Here is a 19,497-nt window from a genome sequence, read left to right on the forward strand (position 1 = left end):
CACAAACAAAAGACATTTCAAACTGTAAGCTATGACAAAACGGGTCAGCAATTCTTGCCAACAGTTTCCCTAGATGCTAACGGTAGCAGCATGGGGTCTGGTTCTAACCAAAGGCGGGTTCTTCGTGACCTTGGCTACCAGGCCAAGTGTTATCCTCAGGATTTCCTGTGGACCGCAGCTTAGATCAAGTAAACAATTGCAGCTCAGGTCCAGTAAACACTGGCGGCTAATGTCCAGTTCACAATAGGGCACACCCAGAGTCATGGCTCAAGCACTAGAAGCAGAACTTCCTGACTGAGGTCTATTTTTTTTTATTTTGTTTGGTAACCAACGAGTGCACCACCTGCTCTGATGCAGTTGTGGGGAAACAAGATCGAGGTCACTTCCATGGATCATTATATAGCAGCTCTAGTGCTATCTGCACTAAAAAACCACGTGAAATGCAGAGCACAGAGAAGGAAAGAGATTCCTGCTGCCTCAATTGCCACAAATACCACCGGATGATTTACTCACTTGAAAGACCATGGTGGTAATTAACACACTCTCTCCAAAATAAAACCCAGATGAAAATGTTGTCCACTAGACCAGGGACCTATATTTAAAACAGGCTTAGGAGTAGACATACTGGCCATAACCAGGAACTGCTGTCTTACAAAAGACACAAATACTTCCAACTACTCTGCAGCAGACGGTTCTGCAGTAGAACAGCGACAAAGGAAAATCATCAAACAAAACAGTAGTTTGTTATCAGTAGTTAGGGTTATCAGGTTTTAAGGTACTTCTTAGGATAAAATTAGTGCTTTAGTTTTGGTCTTCAAAGTAGATGGAAGACATAAAAATGAAAAATAAGACTGAACAGAGCTCCGAGGCCTTCTACAGCAGCAGTGACGACCAGCAGTTCTGAAAAAGTCCATGTGATTACTATTAACATGTCTGCATGCAGTATGTCAGCCTTGTGAATCAATAGATGATATTGATGATATGTTGCAAAACTAATCCCTATCTTTTATTTTCATCTCCATACATCCGAATTAATCTGATTCCAACATCGTATAAGAAATGGGAAATACCCTCTGGCTTAATTTGGCCTAAGCCTTCCCTAAAAGGAAAGGTTAATTGTGAAATAAATACAGCTTGAAATTTGTGCACATTACAAACATGCTTTAAATCCAGTACGGGAAGGGAACGAAGTAGTACAGTGTAGACAGAAAGGATGCGTGTGTGTGTGAGTGTGTGAGAGAGTTAGTGAGAGGGAGAGAGAGAGAGAGAGCGAGAGAACAAGAGACAGTGAGAGCTCTACCAAAATACTCTCATTCTCAGAGGTATGTGGATCCCCTAATGGACCAGAGGATCATTTTTCTGGCTCACTGAGCAGGTAAGGACTGTATGTGCAGGATGTCACAGAGGACTCATTAGTCTCTGGTCTAAAGACTCTCGTCAGGCCTCCTCAGCAGACCTGGCCAACATTACAACATGCCATGCCGTCTATTCATGTAGAAAACAAGCCCCGACTGTCCTATACTTGCTATGAATCCAAAATGTTGCGCCAGGGGTTAATAAAGTAAATTCTTTCAGTTTATGAAAAAAAAAAAAAAAAAAGACCAGTTTAGGATTCATTAAAAAATGGGTCTAATGAGCTGGTCAATGCAGTATAAAGTTTGATATGCCTATTGGTCACATTTATGATGTGAAGGTGATCGTCTGACTGCTCCCGGCAATAAAGTGCATTAAGTTTATCCTCTGAAAGCTCCATAAGCCCATTTCAAAGGTCAAATACTCTATATAACCCTCTAATGTTGTTTAGCAGTACAGTTTGTCTTAACCAGCCCATATAAAAATCAGATCAGAACATGACTAGACCTCAAGGACATGCACATAGTCAACAGTGATGACACACAGGAAGTGATGCAAAAAGGTGTCTAACTGACAGTGGGAGTTGTGCAGTTGCAGAAAGAGAGAAAAGACTTTCCCAGAGGTCTTCTGGGTCAGCGCAACAAGTGGTGGCTCTAGAAAAAACGCTTCGACAGAGCTGTCAAAGTGTTTTTTCTATAGCCACTTGTGAGACCAATAAAAAAAATATCAAAAAAATATCAAAAAACAACGGTGAGCCAAAGAGAGGTTCTGAAGGTGATCCATGTCCCAACTCCAGTCAAACCAACTGAAGAATTATGTCTGGCGACTGTGTAGACAGCCAAGCCATCCTGCCAAGTGCCAACACACTAAGCTGCCCTGCCAGGCTGTAAATCAGGAAGAGAACCGGCTAAAACAATTACAAAATGACTGGGCGAGCAAACAAGTGTGTTGGCCACAGCCAAATCCCAACATTGGCAGTTCCTTTTGTCGCTGTTGCCAATGTCTTGCCTGTACTTATTTCGCTCATCATATATGCTCAAACTCTGAGGAATCACTTTAATGGGATGATTAATTTTAAAAGGGCTTCAATAAACAACAATGAGATCAATAATACATGTTCAAAACATTCTCATAACATTATGTTCATCATTGAGTTTGTTGTATGCTTTTAATTGTCCAGTTCAATCATCCTGATGGCCTTCTTTATCGCATTCAATTCATTTTTGTTTCAGGTAAACTGACCCCAACAATTGAGCAGCAATCATTTAGCACATGTTTATGGTTCCTTTAAAAGGGCATGCTGTCCATACAAGTTTATTCTGCAACACTTTATAATAAAAGGTAAATAGCAAACTAGTCATTACCTAACCCTTTATTAACATTTGTTAATTGTTACTAAAATATCTATTTTGCACAAGTTAATTGTTTTCATTTACTTGTGCCAAGTTAATCATTGATTAAATATTAGTTGTTTGCATAACCCTAGTCTGGCTGAACGGAAGTGGACAGCGTCTATTGCCTAGCGTCGGATTTGGCCGCGACTCCTCCCCTTCCGGTTGCTCCCCCTCAAACTCGGAAACTAGGCAGTATGGCGAGTTTTGAAGAGGACTTTGACGGCGCTGTTAAGTTGGCATGTTTGGCTCTTTCCGTCGAAAATTGCAAAGAACTGCAAAAGATTTGCTTGCAGCATTGGCTGAGGAAGAAAGATGTTCTATTTTGGATGGACACCGTTGCTGCTTCCCGGGCTTAGCCCCGCCCTAGACGATTTTGATTGGTTTAAAGAAATAAAAACAGGCCCGCCCAGTTTTCCCACGGATAGACGGCTCGAGGTAGCGTGGCTCCAGACCATTCTACTTGCTGTAGTTTGGTCTGGCTTTGCGAGACTAGCATAACCCTAACCCAACCCTAACACACGACCCTAACACATGGCCCCAACCCTAACACACGGCCCTAACCCTAACACACGACCCTAACCCTAACCCTAACCAGCGACACTGCGTCAGTGAAAAAAAACTATTAACACATATTCATTATTTAATTAAATGAAACAAGCAAATACCCCATATAAATCAACCGTAACTGGTTAAACTGTTGTAATAAAATGCCCATTACTTTTTAAATTCCTTAACTCGTTGAATTTATTAGTAATCAAATGTATAATCTGAATAATGATTGTACTAGTCCACGATAATTCCCGCAGCACACTTGTGACTCCATGAGTGACCCAGAGTCCAGAGCCATTAAATGGACCTGAGTCGCAGCGTCCTAACCTCGCTTGTTATAAGAGGAGGTTTCCGTCTTGGGAGGTTGAATCGTTTCAGCCATCATTTCTGCCATCTACAATGTTTACTGCATGTACAAGACTCTATAAATGCATCTATGGTAAAATAGGTTGATAGCTCAAAACCTGACCACGGCGTCAATTTGAATACATGCTAAGCTAGGCACTAATGCTCCATTTCCATCGCAAAACCTCGTCCGAAGAAGGAAGGAACGTGTCAGGAACATAAATGACAGCTCCCTAAATATGTCCAAAAGGTTTTGTGGTGACATCTCATTCCATGACGTAACAGTGTCAATAACAGTAATTGTGTGCTTGTGTATGATTCTGTTTTTGAGAGTTAAAAATAACTATTTTTAACTCTTTTCATACGGATTACTACCAGAATAGAGTGGCGAAGTCCTGCCCCTTCCGGTAGAGCCAATGGGACCTATGAGATCGAAAAATATGAATGGGATTCAATGGAGAGATGGTAATAATTTTCTGATCCCTGTCTTTATATGCCCTGGATTACACATGTTGTTTGTGGATAAAATGATAATCATTTGACCGTTTATTGTGCAATTGTTCAGTTAAAGGCTGTAGAGAAAACAAAATGAGAAAGACTACATGTCTCATATGTGATTTCAAGCTCCATGCGACTGGCATGGACAAGACTGACACTCTCCCCATCGGCATAACTGAAACTCTCCACATGCCCCGACTTATAATGGTTTTCACCTCTTTCGATGATTTTATCCTCCCCTTGGAAAAATGCTGTGAAGTTGAGCAGAGAGATCAACATGAGTACCAAGTGCGGGTGGTGACGTATATCATTCGCGTCAAGAGCAGCGAAGAGCTGTAGTTCACAAAGCAGCCTCACACAAAACCTAACATTATCAAACTTCTTCACGAAAATGATCTTTGCATGAATAACTATCATTTAAATCCACAAACAACATATGTGTAATCCAGGGCATATAAAGACTGGGACCAACAAATAATGACTTTCTCTCCATTGAAACCCATTCATATTTTCACCATCTCATAGGTCCCATGGCCTCTACCGGAAAGGGTGTGACTTTGCCACTCTATGCCCAACATAAGAGAGACACCTCTGAAGAAATTCATCGCTCAAAGCTTTCTAACAACATCATGAACCCATCGAAAAGCTCAAACACACAGGGATTTGGCTACGATTTGACTGAATTGCACAAGATATTAATCCATTCACAAAGCTGAGCAGCTTCAGATACTGAACAGCATGAAGAAACCTGGAAGGTTCATCTTGGTGCATCAAGGCTTTTGATTAAGGGGGTTAAGTTAAGGAGAAGGCAACGAGCCTGAGAGTACACAGCTTCATGGCGCACAGAAAAGATGATAAGAACCACTGACTGTGGAGAACCGCAGAGTCAGGGCAACACTTTTGTTTCCCTGACACAGGCAATGGCAATCAGGAAACGCTGCTGAAATCTCAGACATCAGAAAACCAGATGGATTTTCATCCCTGCCAACAACCCCTTTTCTTGTAGTAGAGTTGGACCCCAGAAGTTATGTCTCTCTTCTCTTGTATTACAAAGTATGACACGCAAAGTACCTCAAGAGAAGAGGCTGAGCAGAAATAAGAAATGCATAAACCAGATCAAGTGTGTAAACAAACTGGAACCAATGTGTAACTCTCTGCCCCTTCCTTTTTTTGCAGCCAGGCTCGGACCCAAAAGTTCTACAACCAACCTGATCTTCTACCTAAAAAAAACATAATAGGTCATTTGACAGACAAAAATCGACCCCAAATGACCAAAATTTTCTTTTGATATACATTATTCATATTTTACTAATATTGCACAACAACCTATTTCGGGCATATAGGATGGAGTGCTAATACCAAGATATTTTCCGATTAACAAATCCCGTCTGCTTCCCTACCAACGTGACATAGCAGCCTTCTGTAGCTTGATTTTTGACAACACATTTTGTCGTCAAAACCCACTGCTCTGCTTCTCGTACTGGGTCACTCCTTCCTCGAATGATTCAACTCTAACCGCCTCATCTTTGAAATCTTCTTGTGACTTGATCTAAAAAAGGCACAAAGCATGGTCCTTTGGTTATTCCAAGAAGGCTGAAACAGGCGACTATTAGCCAAAAGAGAGAACAAAAGAGATAGCTAGCCAGCCTAATGGTATCAGCTCCCACTCGTCTGCTGATAAGAGGAAAGGGGTGAAAACTATAACCCTAAATTGTGCACGCCCGTGTGTGTGCTGTTAAAAGTTCATTATTTCTAGATTAATCATTATTTTGTTAACCATTATACATTATCTTCAACCACCTGGTTTGGAGAAAAGGCTGGCTATAACAGAGTAGGAATGCTCGATCTTAGATTAGGATTGCCGTAATATTGAGATATGAAGCTAAGCTTGTCTGTTCCTGAAGAATGCTGTGGTGACTTGGTAGAATGTTTTTGCTCAGTTGAACAAATAATGAATGTCTCGGCCTGCCCTTTGTCTCAATGACACTAGGGAACAGCACCTCTGTACTGACGAAGCCTCACCTGAATGGTGAACCGGTGTCAGATGGTTTTGTTTGTTAGATCAATTGTTTTTATTTTCTACATTCATTAAAAACCTAATCATACAACATAACCACATCATGTGATAATGTGACATTTTATCAAAATCAATGCAGCGTTTTATTTTCAAATGCAATTGAAAATACTTGGCCATGGCTTTTATAAAAACTGTTGTTTGGTTTTGTTGTACACTTTTAAGCAAACAGCATGAGCATGACTGCCACCAAATCCAACTCAATAGCCATTGCTGTTGGATTTTGCCCCTGCTTTATCCAATACGCCCTACCGTTAAACGATCAATCAATAACCATGAGCGTCACATGAGCTGGCGTCACAGCTCCGCAAGAACATTTAAGAGCCTGTTTGCCAGTCTGCTTGCTCATTGTAGTTGTGTTGACTGTCAAAACAATGACCTGTTTCGTAACATGGCGCTGAGGGCTAGGGTGACGCGTGAGTAACACGAGATGGACAACCTCCACCCGTCCACCAAAGAGGAATAACAAATCAATAGGAGGATTAATTTGTTATGCATAGGATCGATGTGTCGGTGACTGTGAATGGCATTGATCATGACGCTGGGGACTGCTCTTGTCATGAATGCTAGTTCTGTGTTGCTGGTTTCTTATGAGAGTTCTGGGTCTCCAGAACTTCAACATGCTATGTCAACGGCACACATGCTTAACGTATCAACTCCAAAAAAATCCTCCATTTTCCTAACCTTGATTGAGATACACATTTCTATAATGTTGGCCTCGTGGCTTCGGTTACAAACAAAAATCTGCTTTTAAAAAGGCGTCACTATGAATAACATAGCATTTATTTTCTAATGCAATATTGTTAAACAGAGTATACAAACTCTAAGAAATATTTACCCGTTACTTCACCAATCGCCATGAATATTCTATTTTTGAATTGTTCTGGATTTGATGAAATGTTTAACCACTGCTTATCTGTGTGCCCTTTTGGGATGAAACCTATTCATTCACAAATATAGAGCAGCCTAACCAGCCATTTATTCCTGATGAATAAACTATTTAATTGCATGGCAGCTACTTACAATTTACATTGAGCACTTTCCTACGTTTTATTTAGCGCACCGCCTCCGCAGCCTACGCATTGACTTTCTATGTCATTAAAGCTGACCTTTAGACAAAAAAAAAGCTGTTATGGGGACATATATGGGAAAATCCATAAAGAGACACTTGCTCTCCTCAACACCACTGCAGCCCAACTTTGAACTGAGAATCTATGAATCAACTACTTGACACGTTCACTAAAATGGTGTTGGGCAGATTAAGCATTGTTCACCGAGCCATAGTTTATCTGGGCGGCCATTCAATATGCTATGTGGGAATATCAATTAAAAAGCTAATATATCATGTCCTGAGCAGGCGAGGGCCGAGGGCTGATTTCACATAAAGAGTATGAGGGACAATAGAGAAGGATTAATAGACATCTAGTTTATACCAACATTTCCCTTCCTTAAAAAAAGTGAATAAATCAACTGCTCCTCTCTCACACTCAGAATCACACCTCAACATGATAGGAGATATATCCCTGCGCCAGATTCAACAGGAAATACCTTTGTTCCTTGGAAACATGGACAATGTCTGAAGTTTACTTTGGAGAGAAGAATAGGGACAGGGTGCCTTTGGGCAGGACAACATTTCTTTACTTTGGTTAACATTCGCTAAGTGGTTTGCATGGATCAGTAGACTAACCGCAGCTTGAAACAACTCAGTGGCTAACAGTTTTTTTTAAAAACCAATGGTGCATCAGCTCCTAAACACACCGTTATCTTTTATCACCTCCTCAGTCCTCTAATCCGTTTTAATGGGCCTCAACCGTGTTGGTTTCATGAACGTTTTGATTGTCAAACTGCATGTTGTAATATTGTTTTTATACATTTTATTATCAGTCAGTGTACTATTTTATTACAGTGCATTTTGTCTCTCGTAGTTTGTTTATCTTTCTATTCCCCTGTCAAGTGAAGCTCAATGTGGTGCACGGTTATGTTGCAATGGGTCAAGCTTTTGCTTGATTTATTTGCTCTGCAGATATGAGGCAACTGTAACCCTGACACAATCACTAAAACAATTATCTATAGTGATAGGTGTCACTTTCAAAAGTGTACAGTTTTATAAATTCAAATGTGTTTCCTTCATTGAAAGGGTTCTTGAGATGGAAACTACTAAATGCAGTAGTACCACTAAATACAGTGAAATGGCATTGGATAACAAACATACACTCCTTTAGTGTTGAATCAGGTCCAAACAGAAATGTAGGTCAGGTAAACATTTCCTTATATAATATGCATATGTTCTATCTATATCTAAAGAAAAACAATGTCAATTATCCCCCCCCCCTTGGCACACAAAAAGGAATTTGTGTGCCAAGCATGCCAAGAGTACACATAATATAAGATCGTAAACTCATAGGGAAGCTGGTCCCAGTCCTGTGTAAATTACAGGAGCATGTGTGCACTCTGCGACCCATATGATGTGAAGACCTAGGCCAGGCTGATGATATCTGGTGAAACCCTCATGAAGTAGGGTTGTCGGTTTTACCTGTGATACATTTCTTTATTATTTTTTGTACATTCATTAAATTTCAACCACTAGATGAAAACTAATTGGGATCCAATCAGTTGCTGCCCCTGTTAATTCTAAAGGTTTTGACATTCTATCCCAAACACCGAGTCATTCAAGACAACGATGGCGCATCACAACGTCCTGTCTGCAGAAACTGTCCAGACCAGAACATTGTAACGTACCACAGAAGACGGGATGAGGCCTGGCAGAGCCTGACCACCTCCCTGCCTAAGTGCCCCCCATGTCGTGTAGATGATGATTACAGCAACCGCTGGCCCGGAACAACCCTGGACGAGATGAGGCTCTTGGAAAGCCCCATAGAGAGCGCTGCTTGGGAAGGGGAGGAGGGTTTAATCGACAACCCACGTCAATAACAAAAAGTAGAAGCTAGGGTGATGGCTGGACCCGAACTAGGGAACTCAACCGGGAAGGGGAATGAGGGCCACGCACCCACGAACGCACGCTTCGAGGCTGCTAGAATGTGTTTTTAAAGTGATGCAAGCGATTTTTATGCATTTATTTCTTTGTTTGGTAAAATAGGCCCTCGGGCTCTTTATTTCAAAAGCCTGGCTATGAGAGTATTCACCGTAGGCTGTTTGGTTAGTGACATTGGTTATCCCAGTCCCAACGCTCTGCAGTAAATGGAAGAAAAAATATCTGCTATTGTGTTCTCACTTTATCCAATCAGGAGAAATTGGATTCCACCGCACCCCTGATCGAAAGAAAAGAAAGAAGAGGGCTAATTTCAGATAGAACGTAGTTGTGCACAATTATTATGGTGTCAGAGAGGAGAGTGTAGCAGCTCATTACACATAGAAGGCAGACCTTATAAAAGGTCTCTGGCTCAATTATACGAGTTGAACCATAAATCAAATTTGGGAAAGTTTATGTTAACGAACGACTTGTTGTTTAACCGTTAGCCAACAAATTCCTTTTGGAGTGATTAATAGGTATAAGGGTATCAGGTATCAGTTATAATAAGCTTATGTCATTTCTTCCCCTGGGTGTCAATCAAAACTTAAACGAAAGACGTAACTTGCTAGTTTACCATTAGTTGAGTCGACAACCCAACTACATTTAGATATGAAAAGGTGCAGAATACAAATCGATCGAGACTTGTGTTTTATTCCAACAGAATAAAAGTACTTATGGTGGTGGATGAAGGGAGGGTCGATGTTGGATATTCAACAGATAATCATGCTCTGAATTACAGCGATGTGATGTAGGGAACTGAATACGCAATCACCAGTGGGAGTCCTGTGTGTCTAGCGGTGTGTACTTCAAGGAGATGGCCGGACAGCAGCCAACCTCTATAGAGCAATCATTTGATCAACATTTCTACACAATAGGCGAATTACAAAGTATCCTTTCTACCCAATGCGAAGCAGGTACAGATGCAGCTTAGATTACTTGACATGGCCCCTAAAAAAGGAGAGAAAAGCTGGGACGGCCAACAAACATCTACATTTTTATACCAAAACACTGAGCCAAATAACAATACAGATGTGGAAATAGAGAGGGACAGAAGTGGGGAGGGGAGCTTGAGGGATTTTAGCATGCTGCTCATGCATCGTTGAAGCTTGCTTAAGCATCGTAGATGCGGGACTAACTGAAGCTGTAGTTCCATTCAAAACAAAATTATGAAAGAGAAGAAGCTGAGATGGACAACCAAATATCACAACAATTCTCAAAACTCCAGCTTTCGTATGTAAATCTCAGCCTTCTTGCCTTGGCCTGCCCGCATGTGGAAACACGTCTCGCCTGATTAACAATAAACTACACACTACAGTCTACACACACTTTTTACATTAGCCGCAATGCGATTCAATTTTACTGGAGTTTTACTGTTAATCAAAGTGTTAGAAAGTGTGAATGGAAGTTTGGGGATGAGGGGATTATGATAATAAGTTGGGGTGTTTTATTTCCCTGTTCAATAACAAAAATCTAAAATAAAAAATGTCATAAAAAGTTGGTATTCAAAACAAAGCTGACAAAACGCAAAACGTAAATAGGCTCTTACCTCCACCATTACCTACAAACTGAACAGCAGCCATGGTGACTTTGAAAAATATACCCGATTGTGATTGGTTAAACGTATGTCTTATTGCAAAACAGAAATTGCGTTTTATGTCTACAGTCCCATTCAACTCAATGCGTCAGTGCTCTCCACCATGCGCGGCAAATTATATTAACACGTTTTTTGTCAGTGCGTACCACCAGGCCTGAAATAAATTCCAGGGGAATCATTGGATTAAAAATCAATGTTTAGAGGTGCATCCCACTAGCTCTGCAAAAGTAAAAAGCAGGACAAGAACTTCATGGCCAATGGAACTCTAGTGTGAGTGTGACACACAAAGACTGTATATAATACAGTTAAACTTCCATATGTGTACATTTGTGGAAACTATCACACCAGGCACACCAAAAAAAACACATGAGCATGGGTATTATTAACAGCGATCGCTGCTGAACATGGAAACACAACTCTTTCCAGCACCTACAACAGAGCCATGTGTGTGAATCGCAGTTGTGTGTAGGTCGCACACGGATGCAGACGCCAGCTCGAGCTATAAAGCGCCTGCAAAATGAGAAGGGCCCAGGTGGCAGGAGCTCACATATGCAGTGACCCATTACATTCCAAAAGATATGTACCTCATTTATACCTTTGGGAAAAGAAAGCTGGTTCATTGAGATGCTGCAGACAAATTATCTAAAATATCAGCTGCCCAGCCGCAAGCATTTTGCTGCAGTTAATGCAACTGCGGCAAAATGCTTACGGCCCAATTTATATAACAAAACAAGACCTAGCGCCGCAGAGCAACTGCAAAACAGAGATTATTATTCCATCACTACGATATTTGGTCCAAATTAATCACACACACCTCTATTGGAATCTGGCCGCGCATTTTGTTGGCTGAGAACGATCTCTGTGCCTCCGGACATCGTACTTTCCGGACGATAAAACTGGCATAGCAATAGCCCCAGGGCTGCAACAAGACTCGCTGGCCTCCTGGAAGTTTCGAGAAGTCTTGTTTGCATGACTACAGACAGCGGCTCCATCATGATCAAAGCCTTGAGTATGACTGAGTGGCCCAACCTCCAATGCTTTGGACACGTTTTTAAAGAGCAACTGAACGCGAACCCGTTTTTTTATTGTTTGTTTTTTTCCCTTGGTAATATGTTTTATATTGCCGTGATCTAAAATAAGACGTTTTTGCCAGTCTCCTTAAAACACTACGTTACAGTTCAACTCTTTCCCGAATGCAGGTAATGGTCTTGCGTGAAGGTGCAGTGCCTGTTTGCACTCTGAAACCCGTTTACACCTGCCACAGTGTGTGTGGATGTGTTGAGCTTGTTATGTTCAGCCTTTTTGAGGATCACGTCTGATAGAGGGTTAGGGTTCAAGGAGACCTATAGTATAACGCTACGATGAGTGGAGCTAAAATTCGTTTTTCATATTCCAACTGAAAGAGAGGATTTACTTGCTCTATAAAACATCAATAATACACAATCCCGAGCTCGATTGCGTAAAAAAGCCAAACAAATATTGAGCCTTGCCCTTGATACAGTTCTGCGTTGCCATAATAGCATAGAAAATGTACTACTAGTGTGTGTGCTTGTGTGAAGGCTATGCATAAATGAAATTACACCAACAGTGTGAAATATTTTATTTTCTATCAGTAGACTGTTAGATCAGTTTGTAATATCATATAAATGTTCCTGTGAACACATAATGTGTTGAATAGAAACGCATTCATAATTTAATTGACCGTAACTTACTAATAACTACATACATAACGTAACCCTCCCTCCTCCCAGTGTTTGCAGGGCTGTATGCTTACTTTTTTTAAATGGTAGCACTGGTGCTAGCAAGCGAAAAAATTCAGTAGCACAAAAATAATTTTGGTAGCTCGTATACTAGTCAAAAAAATAAAAATACTATATGAACAGAATAGGACGTATATACAAAAGTAACACGATATGAACAAATTTAACAACAGTAAAGTGACAATGAACATATTAAATAGTAAAGTGACTATGATAGCCTCTTTTAAAACATCAGCAGCCAGAAGTGGTGAACACATTCAACAAAATTAAGTAATTATTACAAATTTAACAAACACTTATTTATTAACCTCTGATGTCCTTTCCCCTACCTCGAGGCAATATTTACAAAACATAGACTTCTTGGATTGGTCGTAGACCAGCCAATTGAACGTTTTTAACCACTGGGGGTTAAACCTGTACGTTTTCCCGTTGGCCGAGTCGGAGTCATGGGTGGAGTCGGCTTCGTCCGAAGGTCCCGGTTCCGTGCTTGTGGTCGCCGAGTCAATCTCTTCCATACGTGGATTCTTTTTACAAGTTTCCATCTTTATTTGATGAAGAACTTCCGAATACAGGGAAATACCTTTTCATTTTTCTGTTTTGCTTAAAAAGTGAATTTCCCGTGACCGTCACAAAGCCTCTTCCTCAACGTGCAAATGTTCGGGAAATTTAGTTTTTTTGTAGTCGAGCGGAACTGGCGAGCCTATAACTCAAAATACATTTCCCAACATTTAACGCTCCCATCATGCTCCCACACACTCGCGCTTAGTGGTGCCATTGAAAGCCGTACAGAAAGACGTATTTTTTTTCGGCACGGGTCCTTCTCACCGGTGCGAGTGGACTTGTATTTATCTTCGCACGCTAAATATTTCAATAGCAAATGCGATCAAAACTGTCGCACTGTACAGCCCTGGTTTGTCTGTGCTACAGCCATATCCTTGTATTGTCAGTGTGGTTTCTTGTTAGTATGGCATAGAAAATATATAATAAAATGTAAATAATTAAATAACACTTAAAAAACTGCATCCCATTCTTAATCATGTTAATGATCAAACATGTTTTTTTGTTTCCCTTTTCGTTTCTTTTACACAGGGTTGTATGAAAGATCCACAGATTGACAGTGCCATCAGAGTTTACAAAAAGGCTGCAAGTGCTTTTTCCTTCAGTTGGAATAAGAAGAGATTTGGCCCTGGTACAGGCTGAGCTCGGTCTACCTTCTCACAAACTCATCACCGAGTCCCTAACTAGTTGGGGTTCAAGACTACGGATTGTAAAACGAGTGTTGGAACAGAAGAGGCACAGGTCCTGGGAGCATGCGAGAAAAGCAGACACCTGATGCCCACGTGGCAGGACATGAATGGGTTGGAGTCAATGAATAAAGCTGTAAGTCCACTGAAGGAATTTACTGATGCCCCATCTGTCGAGGCCTGTTGAGTTTCTCATACCTCACAAACCTCCACCTGTTAAACAACAGGCTCCTGCAGCCAGAGAATAGGGAGACAGAGGTCACCAACCAAAATCAGGAGCAACATACTGAACTCCTTCAACAATAAATACAATGACCCTGTAATACCGGAACTCCTGGACAGGGCCTCACTCATCGATCCCCGGTTCCGGACAACCTACACAGCAGATGACAAAGTGGACGGTATCAAGAAAAGAGCTGCTGCAGAGCGGATGTCTCTGCTAGCTGGGAGAAGCTCATCCGAGCCTGGCATATTTGTGCAGGACGTGCACCAAGAATCGGCTGATGAACCTTAGAGAAAAGTCTAGTGAGCTTCAAGAAGAAAACAGTGTCGTCTACCTCCCAGTCAAAGATAGACAACTTTAAGCTAAGCGGTCACCCTACTTGTCGAGTGAGACAAACCCATTCAAGTGGGGGGAGCTGCATGAAGATAACTTCCAAAAACTTGGAGTAATCTGGCTAAGAAATATGTCTCCGTTCAAGCCACAAGAGGCCCTTTCGGGAGAGCTTTCAGTGTGTTTGTGTGTGTGTGTGTGTGGGGGGGGGGGGGTAACATTGTAACATGCCGAAGAGCCCTGCCTCAAGCCTCATATCCTAGAGAAAATCCAACTCCCTAGAAAGTTAGGGATATTATTTTCTTTGAGAGTATATAATTTATTTTAAGACATTTTTGCAATTTGATAAAAATTCAAAGATCTTTGCACAACAATGACAAACAAGTGGTACCGTTTTCTATATTTTTTGTTCATCCTTTAAAAGCCGATTTGTTCACATAGGCAAAGGCTACTTGGTATTTTTATTGTGTTGATAAAGGAAATATTACAACCCTAGCAAACACACAAAAGTTCCCTGAATGGAAACATCTCAGTCAGGTTCCTCTAAGTAGCTAGACCAAATGGCTTAGTTAGTGTGTCAAGGTGGTCCACATTGCGCTAAACCACATCCTGCCATGACTTCAGATATTTAAAAATCACCTGCCTAAAGTGCAGTGTTGCGACTCAATGGAGTGCGGCGCACAACCTTGTAAGCAGTAAGCACAGCTTTTGACAGCCATTTGCCTTTGCTTGGTAAAATGTTCACCATCACAAGCTGCCAAAAACACAGAATAAGCGAAGAAATGGAGCTCAGCGGCAGTGCCAAGAAAACATTGGCCTGCAAACGAATGTGAAGCTTGTTTCCTATTTAATGGCATATTGTTTTATAGCCTTCAGTGGAAGCCTCCAGGCCCAGGGTAACGCGTTCATGCTTAAACTGATTGAAATTTAGAACTTGTATGTTGAAGGGGGAAATTGTTCTTGGATAGAACAGCAGATAAGCAGGTGATCAGCTGCCCACACCTGACAAACCAGACAGTTAACTAATAATATATATGAATAAACAGTAGTGTAGCCTAAGCCTATATGAATTTGACCTTGTGGTTTACAACAACAATTTCAAAACATATTTGCAAATGACTGAGTGTTAAATCTCCATTATGGGCCATGTACAGACATTTCAAAAGAAAATGTGCTTTGTACTTTAAACAAATAAAAGGTCAACTGAAAAAAACAGTGAGTTGCCATCACCGCAACGCTAACATTAACCAAACCGTAAGCGGTGGGTTATTATGGTCAAACGCCCACAGACTCCCCATCCACCCAACCCCGACAGAAAGGTCATTCAACTGTTGGATTGCAGGATTTGCACTCACCACCACCCTGACAAACATGTTGCCTCTGACCTGTGTGGCATCATACTGTCTGAAGTCGTGTTGGCACTAGATATTGATGGGCGCAAAACCAACAGAACACATAACCTGCTCCGCCCATCCTCTTGAACTGGACCACCTTCTGACAAACCTCAAAGACTAGCCGGCTGAATCATTCCAGAGGCGGTAGTGAAGAAGACGGTACAAATGGTATTGACATAGAGCCCCTCCCCCCTCTCCCCCCTCTCCCCCACACTCCCCCATCCATACTCGGTACCCCCCCTCGCGGCCACCCCATGCATCACACTCTCTGCATCCCATAGACATTAGTGAACTGCATAACATGTCAATTGAAAATGAGGATAGGCCAAAAAGAGCACAGTCTCTGGGTTCTTTAGAGGGAGCTCACGTAAGGAATCCAAGTGCAAGGCTCATTGAAACTCAAGGCCAGCTAATGCCCTGGGAACCAAGACATAGGTTGATGGGTTGCAGGGGAATTAACCTGGTGCCCAATGCCCATACACGTCAAGAGTGCCCTCTGAAAATCAAACTTCAACAACAACAATGTTGACAAGAATGATTTGGCTCCCGACAGGATCTTAAATTTGTACTGGGGATGAGAACATTATCATACTTTTAATGTTTTTAAAGCGTCCTTCAGTAATTGTATTCAGCAGCATAGGTCCACATTACACAGTAATAAAGGCAATGGCTCTGTGCCACTGGCTTACTGCCTTAGGGGTGATGTAACCAGAAAATAACCGCATCCCATTCCCTTCTTAAGCTCACCTGAGTAACTAGCAAGCACACCAATATCCACACACAACAATGCTATAGAGTTCATTGAAAAATAATTCTCAGCTTTAATGGTTCCATGATAAATAACAGTTGAAATGTATTGCATTTTAGTGTCATATGTAACCTGAAAAGTTTTTCTCCTTTGAAAAAGAATAGCATTATATTTCATCGACCAGGCTGGCTGTGTGTCTGTGTGTGTGTGTGTGTGTGTGTGTGTGTGTGTGTGTGTGTGTGTGTGTGTGTGTGTGTGTGTGTGTGTGTGTGTGTGTGTGTGTGTGTGTCTCAAATGCAAGGCTTTAACCACAAAGTAAATATAAGCCTGTTCTGTACAATGACTACAAGACTACATGTTACTGATGATTACTTGAGCATTGATTTGATACAGCTTTACAGATAGAGTAGCGCAATGACGAGTGAACTATGCTGATCACTGTATTACGACAACCTATCAAGCCTCAGCAGTTGAAGTTGTATTTCCAGACTTTTGTTATCATAATAGCACACTGTAACTTAATGTGTTCAGAACCGTCAGTGTGTGGGCGGGTGCGTGTGTGGACCGTTTGACTTCAAATGTTTTTATTTATCATATCTATTGAAATTGGATAAAATAGTAAAGACAATGACTCGAATGTATAATGTTCAACATCGATACAAAACAGGATATGGTGATGCTGATGATCTCCTTACTGGCCTAGATTGTGCAAACCAACCATTTGTACTGTCACTAACCATGTTTCTATGGGCGAGGTTGCTAAAAATGGGGAAACACCCTATTGAGTTTAATGAAACGCGATCGGCTATTCTGCATGCGTAGGATTGGGTGCTCCCAGACATGCATGCCTAATCGCAGGAACCCATATCATTCAGCGGCCAGGACCGCTTACCTTGATAATACTGCTCCGGCGTGGTATTCCAGATTTGGCATCCATTCCGACCGATGTGTTGGCGGCATCAAGACCAGCTTGACTGCCAGGTACAGCGATGGATCCAGACCCAACCATGTTTGATGATATCCCACAGTCCCCGTTCAAGACCGACGCTTCGCAATGCGTCTTGCCGGTCCCCTCGTCGCTAGGCACGGGTGGATCCCCTGTACTCGACGGAGGCAGACCTCTGTCGTTCTCCCCAGACTCGGCCATAGGCACACTCTCACACAGACTAACGTTAGCTGTCAATCTCCGGTGTGGGGAAGGACTTTGGATGTTTCTGGCTTTCCTTCAATTCCCTGCCTGGCCTATCGGCGTGGCGTTATTACATGTGCAGAAAATCTGTCCATATCATCTTTTGTAGCAGAAGCACATCAGGTAGCGTCTTCTGCGTGCATTGTGCGCTGCAAACAAATCACAGCGATTATTTTAAGGACTCTAAATGACATGAGAAGTAACAGACATTCAGTGTCCTGCAGTTAACAGAAACGCGTGGAGTGGAGGAGCACAAGGCTCACTATTTAATGATTTCGCCGACATTGGAAGCGGATGTTACGATGAATGCAATATTCTTCCTGCATACATTTACGCAGAATGCAAATTGATAATGCAACTCCTCTCTTTTTCAAATGACGCATTATGCTTATCAACAAGTTTCTAATCATCTCACTCTTACATTAGAGTGTTTGGGTCACCCTAGTCGTAGTTCCGTGTTTCCCTTAGTAACGTTATATTTCCCTCACATCTCCGTAGCAGTTACTCAGACACATCAACGCTGTTTTCCTTAAGAAAATCGTTGTTTTTTTCCGCAAAGTTCATAAACAACGGTCAAAACTTGCCTTTCAGGGGCTCTGTCACTCCGGAGAAGACACGGCGGTCCATAAGTCGCTCCTGCTGGCTGAGTGCGGACTGCTGCGGCTGGACGTGAGGGCTTTCTGCTTTGTACTACCAGGCTACGAGGTGCTAGCCTTGAAGCTAGGTAGTTTCTTCTACTAGGCTAATAGGTACTAGTCTTGTAGCTCCGTAGTTTATACTACACTCGGCCAATAGTTGCTAGCCTTAGAGCTTGGTCGTTTGTATTACTAGGCTATTAAAGGCTAGCGAACTAGGTAGTTTAGTTTCCAAACTCAAAGCATCACCAGTTGCAAACCAGCTTGTTTCTTAGTGATTGTTTTTTTAAAGGGGTGGTATGTAAGTTTCGCAAAAATTGTAATTTCGTTAGAATGTTGTAAAACATTGTTAAACCACTATCACGCATAATGTTTCATGTTGCATAATGATACTTGAGTGTTTTTTCTTTATTTTCGTGAGTGGTGGATCTGGTTGGGTATCTCGTTTAGACCACTGTGCGCTCGAACAAGAGCTGGAACAACCAATAAGCGACGGAAAACAAAGTGAAAGGATCAATCATTGTATAAAAAACAAACATTGAACTGGCAAGACAAGAAAATGCCCATTCCACATTTAGTTTGCACTGTCAAGACAGCCAGAAGTCGAAATTTTTAGCAAATTATACTAATTTCACACCAATGCCCATGGCATCTGAACATTCAAGGAATAAAGTATCACTGCTTCTATAGACTTTAATATTCAGAGTAGGCCTACTTTATTATTCCAGAGGGCAATTACTACCGATAAAGCACTCGTGTTTTGACAAAAGGTTTTCCACCTGTTTTTATTTATGCATTATTGTTTATTAAAGTAAACACAGGCTATTTATTTGTTATATGCAGTAGCCTAATAGTGATACCAAACCAAAAGTTAAAAAAGACTACGCCTAACACTAACAGAGTCGGCATTTATACGGTAAAGATATGGATTAAATTACAGATGTAGTTGTGCTGTTTATTTTGGCAGTTTGCAGATGAAACCGACTCTTCAAATTGCAAATGAGCGTAGCTTCTGGTTCAACAAAATGTGCATACTGCAACTTTAAGGATGATGCTGGCAATAGTCTCAAATCAATTTATAGTTCAGGGTAGGGTAGGAAATTTGTAGAAACAAGCCGGAATAATATATATTTTTA

At 41.5% G+C, this 19,497-nt stretch overlaps 1 protein-coding gene and 1 long non-coding RNA gene across 2 annotated transcripts in view; both read right to left on the reverse strand.

Annotated features, from left to right (window-relative positions):
* LOC132467287 (inactive phospholipase C-like protein 2) overlaps window positions 1-18,632 on the reverse strand; it is a 46,877-nt gene extending 28,245 nt beyond the window's left edge. Inside the window, exon 1 of the mRNA XM_060064470.1 lies at window positions 17,430-18,632. Coding sequence (XP_059920453.1) covers window positions 17,430-17,684 — 255 coding nt within the window. The 5' untranslated portion in view covers window positions 17,685-18,632. The remainder of the gene's footprint in view (window positions 1-17,429) is intronic.
* Window positions 1,024-8,539, reverse strand: LOC132467293 (uncharacterized). Its single transcript, XR_009527986.1, has 2 exons — window positions 3,253-8,539; window positions 1,024-2,840 (listed from the first exon to the last, which is right to left on the reverse strand). It is a non-coding gene; the product is annotated as an uncharacterized LOC132467293 (long non-coding RNA).
* Window positions 18,633-19,497: the final 865 nt, after the last annotated feature.

Source organism: Gadus macrocephalus, chromosome 11, assembly GCF_031168955.1.
Source record: "Gadus macrocephalus chromosome 11, ASM3116895v1".
In the NCBI taxonomy this organism is placed as follows: Eukaryota; Metazoa; Chordata; class Actinopteri; order Gadiformes; family Gadidae; genus Gadus; species Gadus macrocephalus.